Source organism: Cebidichthys violaceus, unplaced genomic scaffold, assembly GCF_023349555.1.
Source record: "Cebidichthys violaceus isolate CVI_PGR_0920_01 unplaced genomic scaffold, fCebVio1.0.p SCAF_96, whole genome shotgun sequence".
Lineage (NCBI taxonomy): Eukaryota > Metazoa > Chordata > Actinopteri > Perciformes > Stichaeidae > Cebidichthys > Cebidichthys violaceus.
Window position 1 is genome coordinate 178,030 of NW_027176982.1, and position 19,677 is coordinate 197,706.

Genomic DNA, 19,677 nt, shown 5'->3' on the forward strand with positions numbered 1-19,677 from the left:
TTAGCTTCTTATTATTAAATAGGTCTATAACTGTAAAATAATCTGCATTCCTTCCTTGATGTTCCTTCAGAGCAAGGCTAGAAAGCCATTTTGTCAAAGAACAGATCAATACAACAATACACTAGTCGTCAGAAGAACTTGGACAGAAATCAGAATCAGATTTGACGCAATATGTATGAATATGTTTACTGATTAATACTGAATATTACCCTTTGTACTTACTGCTCACAACAATATCTAAAATGTGAACCTGATATCAATGTCTCTCAAAAGTATGACAGTCATTAGCATAAATTGTAGACAGAAGAAACTAGATGAAACACAAATGTTCTGTTAGATCTTTAATTACCTTTGTATTGCAGCACAATATCTTTCAGTTGCAGGACGAAAAATCAAGCATGGTGGGGAGAGATGATCCAAATTTAATACAAACTCAAACATCAAGTTAAATAAGGTTCCAGTTTGTGTTCAGAACAACCTTGAATACTGAGAAAAGGTGAAACTTAACCCCAAAGGTCAACATGAACATGCTCAATCCAAACATTCTTTATAATGCATGTTTATGGTGAGGGACTTTGGTGTTGGAGTGGAGTTCCCAGAAAGACAGAAATGGTGGGTGTGTCTGCTCTGCAAAGCAAATGTATGGGTGTGTCTTCGTAGAAGAATGCAAGTGAACATCTTGTTAGTATATTTATCAGTTCTTTTGTGTCTCTCTATTTCCTGGAAACAAGGCTAAGACGTCATTAAAAAGCACCACTTTGGATCTCTTGTTATATTGGGAAGCAACAATTGGCATAAAGATACCAGAGCAAAAATTGTAGAGTATGTTCTATGAGGTAGCACACATTACACTAAAAACAACATTTAAAAATACAATGTAATAAATACATGTATGGACCACTTAACCACAAATGATTTACAATACATACAAAACAGTTTTTTGGACATGCTGTTCTCAAGCTGTCCAAAATCACACCTGAGGTAGACTTGTATAGATTTTTGACAAGACGAGTTCCGTCTTGGTCACACATAAGAGGCAATACAAACAACAACAACACAACAAAACACTGGGACGTGGGCTAAATTAGAGTGTTATAAATGGTAGATTAGACCCCAATGTACTGCAGCACGGTGAGCATCATGGTGAACTCAAGCACATAATGTAGGCGTAATGATCATTAATGATGATCAATACCGATGCTTTAGAACACCCTCTGTGCTGTGGAATCACTGGGCTCAGTCGCCGGTCCCCTTCTACATGAAACAGCTAATCTATTATTCTACTCATTATCATGCAGACACATCATGAACATTATATTAATACGTGTGGAGAAAAAACAAAACACCAAAAGAGGATAGATGTTTCCCTCCTGAAGCAGCTAGCTACAGGAACCATTAGCCTGGCTGATTTTCAAAATACACCAACCAACATCTATAAAGTTCACTAATTTACAAAATTATGTTTTTATATAACATAATATAACATGTTAACTAATGAGTTTTATAAGAGCTGGTGGGCATTTTCTTCAACTTTGGACACAGACAGACTGGCTGTTTCCGCTTGCTTCCAAGCTTGATGCTAAGCTAGGCTAAACCCACCTTGGCTCCAGCCAAGACAGCCGTATAGGCCTACTTGATGCACAGGCATGAGAACAATAACAATTTCTTCAATGCTGTAAATGGAGAGTGTATGTAAAGACTCCCTGAATATAAACAAACTCCAAAGCCTGGAAACTAAACTATGCTGATGCCTAGTTAGCAAGCTAACCGGCTAATCTATTAGCTATGTAACTCAGTAAGGCCATGTGGATGTCATGGTGTAGGCCAGGTGGCTACATGTTAAAGCATCGTAACAGACACTTAAACCTTTTGAAATATACTTCAGCAATCAGAAAAAAAAACAGGCTACTACTTCCCTCTACAGCAGTCCCACTCTATTGTTGCTGAATATCATACAAAGACGTCACATTGTCCATGTTTGACCACTTATCCATGTCAAATACAATAGCAAAGAACAACCTCTATTAAGAAAAGCAATGCACATCATGCTGAAAGATGCACAAAGTGTTTAGAGTGGATGGTTCCTTTAAGACAAATAAGATGGACACAGTACTTCCTGGTCCGTGTTGCGTATCAGAAAATGACATAAAGATAGTGCATGGCTCATTTGGCAGCTGATGCGTCGGTTCTTCCGGCACCCGAAGAGAGTAAAAATTAAACATCTGGACAAATCCTAAAAGACACTTGATCAAAAAAAGTTCTCCCTGAGTTGAAAATGAAGACGCTAAATAAACCGATTGCAGACCGAGGTGAATGACAAAGCATTAAATTAAACGCTAGAACGCTGTGTGTTTTAACTGTGCAGTGACAATCCAGTTAAGCTGTAGATTTGTAAAATGACACCGTTGTAAGCACACTGTCTGCAAACAATTACACGGTAATAGAATCATCAGAATTTGCCAAAAGATGCACAAAATGTCGTGACTTGCTGCGCAGCATGTGTGCAAAGGAAGCCAAACATTTCTTTAAGATATTTCTGAATCACAGCACGCAAGTCACAAATGAAACTATTACAGCTGTCAAATGTTCAGTCTGCCCTTCAGGGAGCACAACTGTGCATAAATAGGTAATATAAAAAAGATAATATCTATATACATTCAGCCCCTTCACTAAAATAAGTGAAGACAAATTGTTTATGTGAAAAATCTCTGACATATATGTGTGAACGTTTCCTTCAGATTAACACAGTTTCACAAACAAAGTCTGCCATACAATCAATACTGGTCTTGCATATAAGTTCAAATGATGAAATGGCAACTTGGTAATTAAGACGTAAATTTTGCCACTACTAGAAAAAAAAGTTTAATTATTGTTCACATGCATGTGTGTGTGGTTTTTTTAGTGGGATATGACAGTTGAAAGCAGTTCAACCCCATTGGAAAGTGGAGGTTATGGCACTTGTGTTGTAACATTCACTTTTCACTATAATACCTGAAAATGTTTTCCAATAAAGGCTGACACAAATAACTTTTAGCAAAATATTTGGCAGCCCGGGATATGTGTTCTCTCATTACATTCACATGTTGGATTGTTTACCTCATCTTTCAAGAGTAGTAATAAAAAAAAATTTTTTAAATGAAATAATGCAAAGTTTTGTTATCGATTTACAACAGAGCATTATTTTTTTTTCATCATTTTGAAAATAAAAATGTCTCGTAATAGAGACATAAAGACTTAGTATTACATAAAAAAAATGTGTAATGGTAATGTAATGTTTGTCATAATACATACGGGGAAAAAAAATGTTGAGTATTATTACGAGATGTTTACGACAACTTTTCATGCTAAAGGGTTTGGTTGATTTGGGTCATTGAAGGCCAATACTGATATCTTTAGACAAACGCTGTAGCTACTTTGTTTTTGTTACAATTATCAATATCTTACTTTGATATTTTCTTCCCTTGCTGGCCTTTTAAAGATAAAGTGGAACTATAGAGTCCAAATGAATGACCCACTGTGGTATTTAAGGTTACGTAAATGGAGATTTTCTTAAAGCTCTGAGTTCATAAATTGTGATTTTAGCTAATTAGTTGCATCTGTAGCTACAATCTAAAGCAATCCAGTACAATTGCTATATCATAAAGTTGACTGTTATGATGCCTATAATGTTCAGTTTTTGTTGATACTTTCATAGAGGTGTTAATTCAATCATATGTTTTGGCTTTGGGGTGATAGTTAGTGTTGGTGTTGTACTTATATTCAGAAGTATTTTCTAATAATCTGCCCCCCCATATGTATGTAAATGAGAAGCACAATTGTTGCCAACAATGACACCACATTTACCCACAGACTCAGAAATAAACATATTATTAAAATATAATTGATTTCCGGCAATATCACCAAATAACTGAACATTATGAACTTAATAAAGACTGATGTTATCGCAGGTCTTTTGCATTGGATTGTACAGGTAAAAAATAGTATTTTCTAATCTTTCTTCTTCACTCTTTTTAAAAGAGGACAAAGGAAATCTTACATGGTACATTGTTTTTGTGTGTCTTGCCCCCATGATTTTCTCAAAGTCAAGCCTTTTCAATGCATATCACGTGCTTTCCATGCTAAAAACAAAAGAACTATTTGAAGGCAGCATATGACCTGAATGTACTGGGAGAATGTGAGAGCCACATTCATAACTGAGTGTGGTTCATTCTTATTTAGACCTTTTTTTTTACCAGCAGATATTTTGAATTGTCAACGCAGGAAAAAAAAGACCTGAGTCAGTGAGCAACGATACCAGTGCCCAAACACCCAACACCTAAACGTTGCATGTTATAAATTGCACCTGTGGTTTTCCTGTTCTGACATGTGAAACCATCTGCTATAAAAAGGCCAGTCTATAAAAACAATCATGCAGGTTTTATAGATATGCACTTATGTCAAATACCTGCAAACCAAACCCACATATCAGAGAGTTGTAAAGCAGCAATATGTTATGTTTTATAAGTCTGATTGTTTCATTCTAAAGCTAAGACACTTATCCGAGGCAGAGAAACAACATAGAAAGAAAAATAAAAGTTTTCAAAGAGGACACGTCTGCCAGCGCTCTACTGAACAACGCATCACATCAGCAACACAGTGATGACTCCTGTTTTGCCGCTCAATAAATATAACCTGAGGTAGCTCTTTCTATAAGCGGCGTTCCAGTGGAAAAAACCCTCACAGTTTCCCTCGATCGCTCACTCTGACTTTTCAGAGACGAAGACCTGGCTCTGCGCCTCTCCCTCGTCCCTCTGTGCGGTTCCCTGAGAGCCTGGAGACGAATGCTGCTGCTGCTGCTGCTGCTGCTGCTGCTGCTGCTGCTGCTGTGCTTTGACCGGACAGCTGGCCACCATGTGGGAAACACTCTGGCAAAAATGGCACTTTTTGGGCTGAGGGGGCAGCTGACACTCTTTGGCATGATGGCCGGGTCCTCCACAGTTGTAGCATCTAAAATCGACAGAAGACAGGAAATGTTTCTTGTCATTTTTGTTTGACATTTCACTCATATTAAGGTTTTACTGTGAACACTGACAATTGAAACTGGGGATTTGTGCGCGTGACGCACTCCCTGATGAAGCCATTTTCTTTTGACACACTAGTTAAATGTTCTGACGTGTGAGTGACGGCCTTCAGCAGGACGAATGAAGCGCTCAGTATGATGTGATGTGTGTTTGTGCTTTAAGAACTGCAGCAGTGCTTCAGAAAACAGGCTGAAGAAACAAAAAGGATTTTATTGGATGTTAAATGTTAAATATTAGTTCCAAGATATACTGTAAGATTACATTGAACGTACACTGTAATCAATTAATAATCATTTATTTGTATTATTTGAATTATGCATGCTTTGACAAGTAGCAGATTTTTGAATCTGAACAAAAGGAATAAAAATCCATCTGCAGTGAAGTGATTGAATCCGTCCATGAGAGGGCAGCACACCCCAACATTGCTTTCAGATCCCTTTGTCCCTTCACACATCTGTCTCCATGCGTCCACATTCACTGCAGCACCAGTGGCGGGCAGCTGTTAAGGGATTTGACCAAATTGATCTTCCTGCCTCAAGGGATTGTATAAGAGATATTTTGACAACCAAACTTAAAACGGGCTTTATTGTTCTAGATTCTATACCAATCAAGATTTAAAAAGCTTGGCGTGGAGCTTGGCACTCAGAGTGTGTGTTTCTTCTTTTGTTTAGTTTGTTTTCACATCAACCTGCTGGAGGGGAAAGTTTATCTGTGCTCACCTGACATCTCAGTTTAACACCTGAACTTGTAGAGTCTGGATTTTTTTTATGTTAAGAATGTGGACTATTTTACTGAACTTTTTGTGAATATCAAATACAAATTATTGTTCAAAGCAAATGATTTGACATGTCTTAAAGCATGTCTGGAAGAGATCTATAACTACATAGATTTATTCTGCATTATTATAGATTCAATGGCTTTTTTTGCACGTGTCTGCCTACTATATGAATCTAGAATCTTTAATTGATTTATGGTTTATGATTATGAACATGAACCAGAACAATAAATGCCATTGTGGAGGAGCTTCCCCTTTCTTTCCTGAATACAGCTCAACCTCACACTCAAACAATGGTTTCCTATAAAAAGAGGATTCTGTGGACTTTGTCCCCCAAAAAACTACCAAAGACCTTTGTTGTGACCGAGTGACATTCCTCTCATTGTACTTAAGAGGCTTAGCTCTCTCTCAATCTTAATTTAGAGCACAGAGGAGGAGATCTGGAGAAATGTTTTAAGTTTGTTGCTCGTGTAAATGTTTCGACAATTATATTCATGTGCTCAAATAAGGACTTTGATTTGAGTGATATGCTCTAATTTCTTTTAAACTGCGCTGATGTGAGGTATGACCACATTTGCATTTTGTTTTCATTGCATCCATTCTCGGAGTATGCAGTTTCAAACATGTGCTTCTTTGGTTTTATATGTTATACCCCCTGTCCTCCATCTTTGTAGTCCATGCATGCCATGGGACTACAACACCAATGAGTGTGATCTTATGTCAGAACAGATGTTTTGCATTGAGGCTAAGGACTTGAAGGTTTACTCTCACACATTTACATACTAACATTTCTTGCATTCGGTTAAATCACACTCAAGTTTTTAAATCGGCCCGAGCTGCGCGGCCAGAATCTGCTCACACTGTACGGATCAATTGTTTCGGCCACAGCGTGGAGCTCAAACAGACAACACGACGTTGCGACGCTAAATCTGCAAACAACAACCGATCGGGCAAAAAGTGTCAAATACCAAAATGAGTCGGGTGCGGACAATTTGGGGCTGAAATGTGCTCAGTGTCTGCTCATCTTCACCTCGTGTAACACGGCCGTCATCAACGTGATTAATTGCACCTGTGCTTTTTCTGCTACAGCAAGTCTTTTCATGTCCGGTGTGTAAAAGTCCCTCACTCACTTCTAATAGCAGTTTAAAAGAGAAATTTCTCGGACGAAAACAAGATATGATCATATTTACACATTAGGATGCCACTGAAAGTCTGCAGATGATAACACAAAATGACCATAATTCTGCAACAAGCCGCTATGATTAAACACAACGCTCCTGCGAGCATCTCGATGTGTATTGTTATCAGTAAATCAATGCGGAGAAAGCTAATGATCAGTAGCTAAGTGAAATCCTGTTGGTGAATTCATTAGGGCAGGATAAATAAGGCGAGAGAGGCTCAAGTACTGTGTAGTGTGACACAAAGGGACACTGGCCACTTAAATAAAGGAGCAAAAACACATTGATTTTGTTTTTCGCGGACAATCTGGTTTTACTACGGGCCCTGGCTTTTCCCCTTTTGCTCTCCATCTGCAGTTGAACAAGTAATTAAAAGCAAACAAGAGCAAGGGGCATTACACTGTGACAAATCATGTCTCAGGCCAAGTTTCATGTCTCTTTATATTGCTTCAATACTTGTGCAGAAATACACGGAAACTGAGCACATTTAATCTGTGCTGCACGGACAGAAGTGTAAATTCAACAAACTGAAACTGTGGAAACCGTTAATAAAAGTGATTTTATCTGATGTACTATCTGATGTCACCTCCTCCTTATAATACTCTGATATCCGCTTCTCTTGTCTCTTCTGCTTCTCTTTTGTCAACAAATCCCATTAAGACCACGACTAGCGTGACCACGTCCCGTTGGTTGTGAATAATAGAGACGCTCAACATCCAGAGAGTTCACAGCGAGTGAATGAGCGTGTTGATGACGCTTCTGTCAAGCAGAGGAAAAAGCAAACGTCCGAGGGTGAAGAAGATGGGTCATTTATATGAAGATGACTGTTCATTGTTCATATGAGAAAAACGGCTTCAAGGAGATTGTCAGTGTTAGTCCTGGAAATACTCTGTTTGGTTTAGAGAAGTTTCCTGAAACAGTCAGTCACTGTAGTTATTATCGTACGTTGCAGAATGCATTTGTCTAAGAACTATTTTCAGTGGCGGATTAATCCACGTTTGGCGCTCTTGTGTTTTTTTGGGGCAGCAGGACGGTGTATTGAGGTGGGATTGAGTCCAAATAAACTGTGTGTGCGTGGTGTGATGAAGGAACGTTACCCAGTGCAAGTGTAGCTCATTGACGGGTTATTAATAGTTTTTTTATACAAGAATCGAGCTCTATTGCACAGAGGAAGAAGAAGATATGTCAGGCTTTGATGCACACCAATACTTGATACGCGATACATTCACTGTCGGTGTGGATTTTTCACGAACTTCTAAAAATTTGATATGCGTCTTTAATAAGTCAGTCGGTGAGATACAGAGTGATGAGAGACCCAGACCCAAGCCCTGCATCATCTCACAGCTAACCACCACTTCCCCCCCCCCACCCCCCACCACCCACCACCACCACACACACATCAGGGCTCAGTATTGATCAGCGTGGCCACAAGGGCGGGAGAGGGAGCTCCTTTGTTTCAATACAACTGTGACCTCCGAACCCTGACCCCCCCCACCCTCCCCTCCACCTCATTTGCACACCACATCCCATTGTTGCTATGGCAATGGTGACCTCTGACCTCTCCCAGGCACCTACATCTGTTATCAATTAAACGGATAGGATTCTTTCCTCTGCTTGAATACTACATTTATTTGTTTGGGAGAAAAGAGGAAACACGTGAATGCAATCAAACCTATAGCGGGTATTTAAGGACAGGAAGTTGTCGGGATTATTTTTATCACTGCCTACTAACGAAGTCCGCCTATAAAAGATGCTGTCACATAAATAACCTTGTTGGATCCAAAAGCCTACAATCTAGCAAATCTAAAACTATACGTTTTAACTGACACCTTCATGTTTTGGAAGAAAGTAGGAACGTCTGAATGCAATCAAATCCAAGAGGTATTTCAAAGTAGGAGGATGTGGGATTCATTTTGATCACTGCCAGCCATAATTAATATGCTCTAATCTAAAAGATGCTATCAACTGAATAGCCTCGCCGGATCTTAATTATCCAAACATGCTTCAAAGACAAACTAAAATAAATTACAGTTTAATCCAGTAGAGTTCACTCACAGGTTCATGAAATTAATTGTAATAAAGGAATAAACTTTGAACTGATGAAGCGACCCTGTGGACGGAGCGCTGAGAGGTCAAACGATCTATTGATCCCGCTCAGCCTGCTGCTGCTCAAAGAGACGACGTTTAGCCGGCAAAATACTTTCTTTTTGTTTTGTATTTTAGCATAACGTTCAGCTCGAGATTATGAACTTTGAAGTAAGCTCTGTCTTTGCTGAATCCTGTGGACATTTTTGGGGACATCCTGTCTCATTAAAGAAGCAACGTGAACATATTTTGAGACATTTGGGTTGTTCGCCCTCTTTCTGAGAGCGTGATGGGAAGATTGATGCCACTATCTCGGCACTTGAGTCAGGACCTGATTAGCCTAGCTTAGCATAAAGACTGAAAGCAGGGGGAGAAAACATGTTCTAAAGCTCTGATGTCGTCAGACTGGACTCACCGATCAGCCTTGGAGCGTCGTTTCTGGGCACTCTTCGGTCTCCTCTCGCTGCCCAGACACGGAGCTCCGTTGGGCCCGGACACCCGGACAGACTCCAGCCCTTTAGATGACTTCTTAAAGGTGAACTCGACGGCCTCGCCTTCTCTGAGGCTGCGGAAGCCCTCCATGTGCAGTTTGCTCTGTCAACGAGAGAGAGAGAGGGAGAGGGTCAGAATTACACGAACCTACCGAGCCTATGGCGTGGACGAACATATGAGGAATTCAAGTCAACTCCTGAACCTCATGAACAACTATGAACAAACGGAATCAAAGCTCTCGTGTCAGCAGGTGTGCTTCTCTCGTGCTCTCGTTTTCATTCTTCACACAACTGCTTCTTTCAAGTTTTGCAAGTGAAAACTTTGTAGATGGACTGTCCCAAAGTGTGCACCGTTGTCCATCCATTTCTCCAATGAATTGGGCCTCTCCCTTCTATATACGAAGGCAGGTACAAGTAGGCTCGTGCATTTATTAAGTTTTAAGTTAACTTGTTGGGCAGTTTAAAGATAAATACATTTCTTTAGGGGATAAAGGTGATATTTAACCTTAAAATAAAGTCAAGTTTCGGTCCTCATGAGACAAAGAAGCAGCTCACTTAAACTGACCACACACTTAAATGTTGCATCAATAGAAACGTGTAGCCGCTGTCAGGGAATCCTCAGCTCCCTCATAAAAATCCAATCCTGTTGACGGCCCTGTTTAAACATCAATGCTTTTCAAACACCCCTCCTCCCCTCGCTCGTCTCCAACCCCAACCTCCAAAGCATTCCTCACACCCCCACCCCACCCCCACCCCACCCCCCAACACCACCACCTACATGCAGCCGAAGACTCTCCAAAATGAGTCCATCTGGACAAGTCTCCAGAGGACCATTGCACTGGAGGATGCTGGGAAATGACACATGGGGAGGAGTGCATTCCTGGGATAGCTACCGGGAGAGGAGGCGAGAATGCGTGTATCCTGAGAGGAGTAAATCACCGGCGCATAGCGTGCCGCGCTATTGATGTTTTACTGACTAGCTTTCCAATTGTAGAGGTAAATAGAAAGAAGGATGAACTACCACACAGCGAACACGCCAAACACCAGCAGTAATAGGACTTCCTCTTCTTGAATTTGGAATGTAGCATAAAATATATTCAAACTCCATATGACCTGCTGCTATGCTGCTATATTGCTCGATCAATTTTTGAGCTCACATATGAATATAGTTCATTTTTCATTTTCGTGCGGTATTTTCAAATGGAACAGTTTTAGTGCTCGTTCTGAGATTATTTTCCATTCTGGTCTCCACCTTGGTGCAAAGCACTCGCTGCTGTGGTATTCCTGCGCTGCACTTCCCAGAAGTCCGATGTAAATCAAACAAAGTGAGCAAGTAGGGTAAAACATTAGAGCTTAAGAAAACAAAAGCAAATGGACCAACAACAAAACAAAAAAAAAACGCTATTAAACGAAGGAAATGAAAGTAGTCTGTCAGCCACCACAAGCCAACCAGCAATGAGCCTTTAATGGTCATTTGTTGATCTTAATACACATTAAAGCTGCCGCTGGAAGAGCTGGAGGAAATACAGAACGTAAAAACCTGCCAACCAGTACGATGACCACAGCTGTGAAAGGCTCTGCTAGGACTGCACTCTACATGGGAATTAGAATTAGACCAAAGCACAGCAGAGTCAAAGCTGCTTTCAGCTCAGAGAACAATAAGTCTTCTTTTTTTTTTCTTTTATACATCTGCTGTGTTTCCTGAGGAAAAAACTACAAATATAACCCCAGAAGAATTGGATATTTAACATGAGCAGTTAAAAAGGATATCATGGATTCTTCTTGACATATCAATGTAAAAAAAAAAAAACGTCTATTTCTGCTCAAAACTAGCAGTACGAGCCTCTGTTAGGTCAAATTGTTTCTTCAAATGTGGCTTACAATGCTTAAGTGCTCATAACAACAAAAACCAGACAACGGTCTCCCACTAGAATAAAAACATCAACGACTCACTGAGGCCCAAAAAACAAGCATGTGCAGAGTCCTTATCCCCTCTCTTTCATCAGATGATTTACAGCAAGTAACCTGAGAAGAGGTCTCCACCAAAAGGCTCCACATGGGAGGTGGGACTGAAACTCAGGGTTGGGTGGGCTCCCTGATGCTTTAATGACTTTATAACAGGAAGCAGGGCTGGATGGGGACAAGAATGAGCCTTGTTATCTCCGCTTTAGCCTCTAACCCCGTTTTTTTAAATAGAAATGTTTGAGCTCAACACTTTTTGAGGTTTCCACAGCAGATATCCGTCCGGGAGGTGAAGGGAGCGGGGGAGTGGCCGAGTTTAAGACGTGTTAATCTCCAGGTCATTTTTTACACAAAAACACATCGCATAAGCTCTTCTTACGAGCTGATTTTGCGTGATAAATCCTGACTTAAGTCCAGAAAAATGTTGTTTTCTTGTCAAAAATGTTGTTTTTGCTACATGCGCACAATTAAAGCTTGGATGTAGCTGAGATGAGCTTTAATCCATGGAGACTAATCCTAATTAATGTACGCATACTTATCACAACATCATCCACCGGGCTCAATAACAGCAGAATCTCGGTGCGTCTCAAACCCAAGCATTATTACGACTCAATCAAATTGGGGAAAATTTGCTATTTTCCTCCATTAATCTGTTATCCTTTCATGTTATAACAACATTGGCTAGGTAATCACGTTACATTAATAGTAGGCTATATTGTTAAAAAAAAGAAAAGTATCTTGTTATAACACAATAATATGTGGTTATAACATGAACATATCTATTATAACACAAATATACCTTGTTTTAACATTGAAATATTGTTATAACATGACAATATCTTGTTATTACATGACAATATCTGTTATAACATGAATATATATTGTTATTACATGACAATATCTGTTATAACATGAATATATATTGTTATTACATGACAATATCTGTTATAACATGAATATATATTGTTATTACATGACAATATCTGTTATAACATGAATATATCTTGTTATTACATGACAATATCTGGTTATTACATGACAATATCTGTTATAACATGAATATATCTTGTTATTACATGACAATATCTGTTATAACATGAATATATCTTGTTATTACATGACAATATCTGTTATAACATGAATATATCTTGTTATTACATGACAATATCTGTTATAACATGAATATATCTTGTTATTACATGACAATATCTGTTATAACATGAATATATCTTGTTATTACATGACAATATCTGTTATAACATGAATATATCTCGTTATTACATGACAATATCTTGTTATTACATGACAATATATTGTTTTACGTGAAAATATCTTGTTATAACACAAATATATCTTGTTATTACGTGAAAATCTTGGTATAACATCAAAATATCTTGTTATTATATGAAATGTATTGCTGTCAGTGTCTTGTTATTAGTGATGGTACCTTGACGTGGTAACGTGAAAATGTCTTATTGTGAATGTCTGGGCACCAGGGCCCAGCTTTTCTGGTTATTCTCAGGAAAATCTGAATAAAAAGAAGGTTAATCACCAATTCTGAAATAAACCTGAAATGTTTACGTGACACGTGAGATGTGACAAGCAGCAGCAGCAGCGTCTCACCTGGTGGACGAACACGTCCAGCGGGTCCTCCAGAGGAGCTCCGTCCCTGTTGCTCATGGACAGGAAGCCGAAGCCCATCCGCAGGTTGAACCACTTGCACACGCCGCTGCCCCGGGACAGAGCCGCGTCCTCGTCCTCCTCCTCGCTCTGCGGACAGCCCGCTGCCGCACAGAACACACACACAGAGACGGTTAATCAGACAGATCACCGGCAGCAAAGTGAAACCCAGAAGCGCCGCGTGCGTCTGACGTGTTGCGCAATGGCCCGAGAACACAACACGGCAACAATACGGCTGCGGCTAATGTTCATGTTCATATCAATTAATCTGCAGGGGTTTTTTTTACCCGATTAATAATTAATAAGTCCATAAAACTTCTGAAAACAAAGGCAAAGGCGTAATACAATTTCCCGAAGCCCAAATGCCACATTCAAAACATTTTACATTTCCCACACCATGCATAAAAACGCATCTAATCGATTATTCTGAGTCGATTTCTTCGCCTTTATTTTACTTTTCTTGTCCAACTTTATTACTACACTCACAACGGCTAATAACTGGGGGTGATTAACCATCTACTGACATAATTAAGGAAGCAATTAATCAAGTATATGTTTCAGTCAAAAGTAGCGATGCTATCATACAATATTAATATATATATATAATGAATATCCTCCATAACAGAAAAAAATATATTAAATTTCTAAATGTTTTTTTTTTTAAATAAGCCTTAATGCACGTGCAAGTATCGATACTCACCAACAGGCCTTCAAAATAAAATGTATCTTCCTTCTTCTCTGGCAACATTAAAAAGCCACTTCTTTATGGAAGCGAATTATTCAAATCACACGTTTCTATTTCTCCAAAAAAGCGCGAGAGAGAAACTGACCTCCGAACAGTTAAACGCTGTCTGTCTCAGTGATTGTTTGCTGCTGGTCTACCTGTGAAGCTCGCGTTGGAAGCAGAGCCCATCCCGCCGCTCTCCGCTGCTTTAGAGCGCACTGAGCCTCTGTCCACTTCTTATACCTCCATTCCACCTCCGCCTTATAACGCGCATACCTCCCCCACCACCACCCTACACCACCACCACCCCCCAAGACACCAAGTCTTGGCAGCACTTCTGGAAGAGATGTTTCTGAATAGACAACCACCCGAACCCCCTTTAGAAAGGCGAGGAGGAGACAATGCAAGAGGAAGAAAAGCCTCTCCTTTCATCTCCCTCTTCCATTCAACCTCCCCGCTTCTTTTCAGAGCATCCGTACCTTCTGCCATGGTGGGAGGTTTCCTCGGCCTCCTGCAGAAAACAGCTCCCGGCCCACAAAAATATCAGACGTAATGAGTTAAATGCATGCTTGACATCCTCGTGCACGTTCTCTCCGCGTGTGTCAGTGTGTGTCGGTGTGTGTGTAATCCTGCAGGAGAACGAATGCCTTCTTCCCTGCTCCCTTCTTGCGCAATATGCAGAAGCCCCCTTGACCCTCCTACCTCTAGTAACCCCCACCACACACACACACACACACACACACACACACACACACACACACACGCACACAACTATACCTTTTCGGTCAAGTCCACGTGATTTCCAGTCGCAGATAAATCACACATGTCCAATAAGATAGGGAGGCAAAACAATTGACAAAATGACCAATCAGGGCTTTGGACGATTCAGCTTAGTGTTGCACCCTAGGGCCTAGAAGGATATTACCCCGCCCACTGCTACCCTCCATCGCACTCTGACACACACACACACACACACACACACACACACACACACACACATAATAAAAAACCCATCTGCAAAGCATTTTGTCAGCTTCTGTTCAAATTTAAAGATGGTGCTTCCATTCCATTTTCATAAATCTAATCCACATTTTCATCTCAAGGTTTACTCATGATGTGACAATATAAGCACAGGAAGTATGAGAGCAAACCAAAACATGAGTTTGCCTTTTGTTCGAAAACATACAATGAGGTTTTAGGAGACTACACCCTTCTGATTCCTCCACAACCCACGCAAAATGTTGATGCCTTACTTATATACATATTTATAATAATATACGGTGATGAATGAAAGAATAAAGAGAGAATAAAATGAAAGACATGCGTTATTTTACACCTGGTGAAAATTTGAAGGTGTTTGCAGATTATGCATCGATTGCATAACTGAATTTGGGAATCTTTTATTTTGCAGGAATGGTATTTAGGTTGTTTTTTTAATGCTATTTTTCTAAATTGGTTCATAATCCTTAAAAAAATACATGAATTCCTGCGGGAAGCCCATTAAAATAAAAAAGCCTTAATATATATTATAAACAAATACCTCGAATAACACATTTCTTCTGTAAAATTAGTGCGAAGTCATGTAAATGTTAAGGGTTTTTATTTTGGGGCCTTTTGAGAACCTCAAATAACACTTTAAATTGATCATTGATGAATCAGTGAAATATGCATCTTTCAAATCCATCTTTAAATGAAGGAGTCATGCACATGAATGCACTTTTAGAGCTTTCAATATAAGGAGTTTTACAGAGTTTTCACCTTTTCAAGTAAACAAAGGAGTGAAGCACGAGACATGTTTGTCACCCAGCTGTCATCTTCGGGGAAACACCAGCGCTGAACGTTCTCTAGATGAGCGTGACGTGGACTCTATGGTTCGGCTGCATTAATACGTCCTCTCTGATGATCGAACAAACTAGTTGAAATTGAGACGCCAGGTGATTCACATCCACCTGTTACAGCTGCTTGTTGGAGTCCTTCCCCCCCCACACTCATTAATAAGCAATCGGTCGCTCTCAAGCTGCCGCACAGCGCCGCAAACCTGCTCTCATCACCGCTGAGTCACGGAACGTCCTGTAATGACACACGCACACACACACACACACACACACACACACACACACACACGCACACACACGCACACACACACACACACACATGCATATGTGCAGAGATAATGAGCTGAAGTCGTCCGTTTTTTCTGACTTTCCCCGTGTAAAAAAAAAAAAGCATCTTATTGTCTCTGCACATTTTGCGTGTGTGTGTGTGTGTGTGTGTGTGTGTGTGTGTGTGTGAGGGGTTGCCTGATGAAAAACAAATGACTACCTCCACTCATGCGTCGTGTCTAATAGTCCAGCCGGAGGCGCTCTGGAAATGGAAAGGCCCGGCTGCTGCTGCTGCTGCTGCACCGTGAAACAGGCCACCCTAAAGGTGACCGGGGGTCACCCGGAGGGGCTTGTGGGCTACAAAGCCTCGACACGCGCTTGTTCCGACAGCCATCGCTGAATCAACACACACATATAAAGTTGCCTCTCACTAAAAGACAGAGAGAGTATTTGAATATGTGCATATAAGACTCTTGCGTGTTGCAGAGGGGGTGAAAAACAAGCAGCAGGCCCCACGGGACGCCTGTCAGCTCACCTTTCACCCCTCCCCCAGAGGGAAATCAATCAATAAACCTGATCGATAGCAAATCCATAAGGTGCTGCCATGTTGTGACAGATATCCCTCCCCACGACGAAGCCTCTAGGTATAGCAGCCGGGCTCCCCGACGACAGGCTGAAGCCTCCTTTGACAAAGGAAGCTGTCCGGTAAAAGGAGCATGAGCAGAATCAAGCCAAGCAGAAAACAGATTCATTTGCCATCATATGTCACAATGTGGAGGACATTTGCAGAGCTACGTTGTGTGTGGTTTCTATGTGTTTACAGCATATTTCAAATGACCGATGGCATGACCTCAAACAATTCTGATGTGAATGGCTGCAGTGTGTGTGTGTGTGTGTGTGTGTGTGTGTGTGTGTGTGTGTGTGTGTGTGTGTGTGTGTTGCTGTCATCTCGTTTATCTCAGGAACATGCAATATCTCCCTTCCGACACCACCACCAGGTGGCACCAATGCCAGTTTTATTTAATCATACACATATTGACTTAAAACTTATAGGCTGGTGTTATTCTGCATCTTTCTTATTGACGACAAAATCCTGAGAAAATGTCTGACTTCTGTGGCAAAAGTTTGAGGAACTAACGACTGCATTTGTTGTGGACTATTTTCTGCGGTGGATTAATCCACATGTGGTGCAGCAGCACGGTGTGTGTGTGTGTGTGTGTGTGTGTGTGTGTGTGTGTGTGTGTGTTCACGGTGATGAAAGAACATGCTCAGTGCAACAGCGTGGCTCATTAATGTGATTTTAATGTTAATTTTGGGACAATAACGGAGCTCTATGGCACCGAGGGATTAGATTTGGATACACACACAAGTCATTGTTGACTGAATGAAGTGAATATTCTTTTTGAAGACTTTTCATGGATATTTTTTTGGCAAAGAACCAAATGCCTGAAGCCGTTGAAGTTCCTTTGAAATGTTTCACATGAAGCTGATTATTGATAATGACCAATTAGCCGTGAAAATCTATAGGAGACCTTGGAGTGGCTCACTGTCATATTCTCTTATTTCTACAAAAAGACAAAAAGATATGTCAAAAATAAATAGGTATAGTGGCCATGTGGAACATATACATGTTATATAAGCACGGGCATGGATTAAGCATATGATGTCAAACTAATCTCTTAACGTCATGGTAACAACCGCCAATTATTACAGTAACACATGAAACGATATTATCAGAATGTCATTGGGATGCACCGGTCTGAGCAATGACACAAGTACACAGACTATACAGACTGGTGAAGGAGAGAAGGTTTATCAATGACGGACGGTGATGAGGTGAGCAGACCAGGCTGGGAGAGAGAGAGAGAGACGTGGGCAGGCAGAGGTTAAACGAGGGTTTATATAGCGGACAGAAACCACGGTGACATACGGTATATATTAAATATGTATTAAACTGTGGTCAACCTCTTTTCACAACCTATTCCGTCAACTTATGACTCAATTGATTAGACTATTTCCTAGCATACGCTTGTAAAGAATTGGTTTAATTTGAAGTGAAATTGCAAAAATTGAAGATGATGCATTTGACAAGTGATGCTTCTTTATGCCAAAAAAAAAAAAAAAGCATCTATGTCAGAGCAACACAGGGTGTAATCTATTCATCTAATAGGAGACATACGGACATAGGGACTAATACACCCACAGTCACGAGTGTAATAGAAAGCACTACTTCATCTTTGCCACTAGATGTCACCTCAAGCATGTATTCTCCCAGACCATCCAAGATTTCAAAAAACAAAAAAAGGTTCAAACATAATCCAAAGAAAGACGAATAAATTGATATAAAATACAGTATCAAATATATATATATAGATCTATATATAGATCTATATATGTATATATATATATATATATATACATATATATATCTATATATATATAGATATATATATATATATATATATATATATATATATCTCATTAAGTGTCTCATCATTATGTGTAAATCAAAACACACTGGGTCTAGTATCTCCTCATACTTTCTTCATAAAGTGTCCTGGATTAATTATGTTATTTTAAGGGTTCTGATTACAGGGGAAACAGACCCAACGGTTCTGAGACATATATGCTGATTTGTACGCTTCCCCTGTAGGCAAAGCTCACATTTTGCATGTTCTATGACCTTCTGTGCAGTGAATACAAGATGAGGCTTGCACTACCAAATTTGAGGGTTTTATCTATAGTATAAAGTAATAGAATTTTCCCCCCCGCCCATTTTCAACACAGTGTATTAAAAGGCCACATGTCAGTTGTTTTGGTTGCTGTATACTAAGACTGACATTTTGACTCACTCTCTCGTGGGCCACAACAGAAATGCTCGTAAAGAGAGATGAATCCCAACAGATACGCGCGAGCTCCGCCTCCTGCCTCTCCCGTGGCATCAATCACCCCCTCATACTTCCGGTCGGGGTTAATCCCCCCCCCCCCCCCCCCCCCCCCTCCTCCTCCTCGCTTCGCACCACAGAAACAAAGTGTTTCGCTCTCTCGTGTGACAGGAACGTTCAGTCATAAAAACACGGTGTACTTCTCTCCCATGCTGGGAGCAACAGGACGCACAGAGACGCGGACGTGATCAATTGCGATGAAGATGGGATGAACGTGAAGAGATGAGGACGGAATACAAAAGGTAGACTTGCTTTATTAGAGCTGTACAGAACCAACTGTGACCCGTTCTGCTTTCCTTTGGAGGGAACTGTAGACTGATAATAAACATACAAAAAAAATCTATTTCTCACTTTTATGTCGCGAGAGAAAAGGATGGAGCCGAATAAAACCCGAGGTGCGCATCGCGGCGGTGGGAAGGCGAACATGGGGGCGATGTATTGAAGCGTTGTTATCGTGCGGGACGCCTCCAGGTCGTGATGATGGAAGTGAAATGAGATTGCTTCGCTTGTCGTGCGTTTAACGGGCGTCGGTTATGCGCCAGCCTCTGCAGTGACTGAACGCTTTTATTATTATTATTATTATTATTATTTGTGCACTGCTGAAACGCGATGACTGCGTTGGTGAGCTGTGGTCGGCGGTGAGAGGAAGGAAGGAACCCGGCTGCGTTACTGGCG

At 40.5% G+C, this 19,677-nt stretch overlaps 2 protein-coding genes across 2 annotated transcripts in view; one reads left to right on the forward strand and one right to left on the reverse strand.

Moving 5' to 3' along the window:
* Nucleotides 1-4,736: 4,736 nt before the first annotated feature.
* On the reverse strand, nucleotides 4,737-14,144 carry LOC137868073 (protein lin-28 homolog A-like). Its single transcript, XM_068704593.1, has 4 exons — nucleotides 14,114-14,144; nucleotides 13,175-13,335; nucleotides 9,514-9,692; nucleotides 4,737-4,986 (listed from the first exon to the last, which is right to left on the reverse strand). Exons 1-4 carry the CDS (start codon nucleotides 14,142-14,144, stop codon nucleotides 4,737-4,739), a joined length of 621 nt encoding a protein of 206 aa, XP_068560694.1.
* A 4,926-nt stretch (nucleotides 14,145-19,070) lies between these two features.
* Nucleotides 19,071-19,677, forward strand: part of maneal (mannosidase endo-alpha like) — an 8,537-nt gene continuing 7,930 nt past the window's right edge. Inside the window, exon 1 of the mRNA XM_068704607.1 lies at nucleotides 19,071-19,677. This exon is cut by the window's right edge and continues 571 nt beyond it. The gene's annotated coding sequence lies outside the window, so the exon portion shown is untranslated.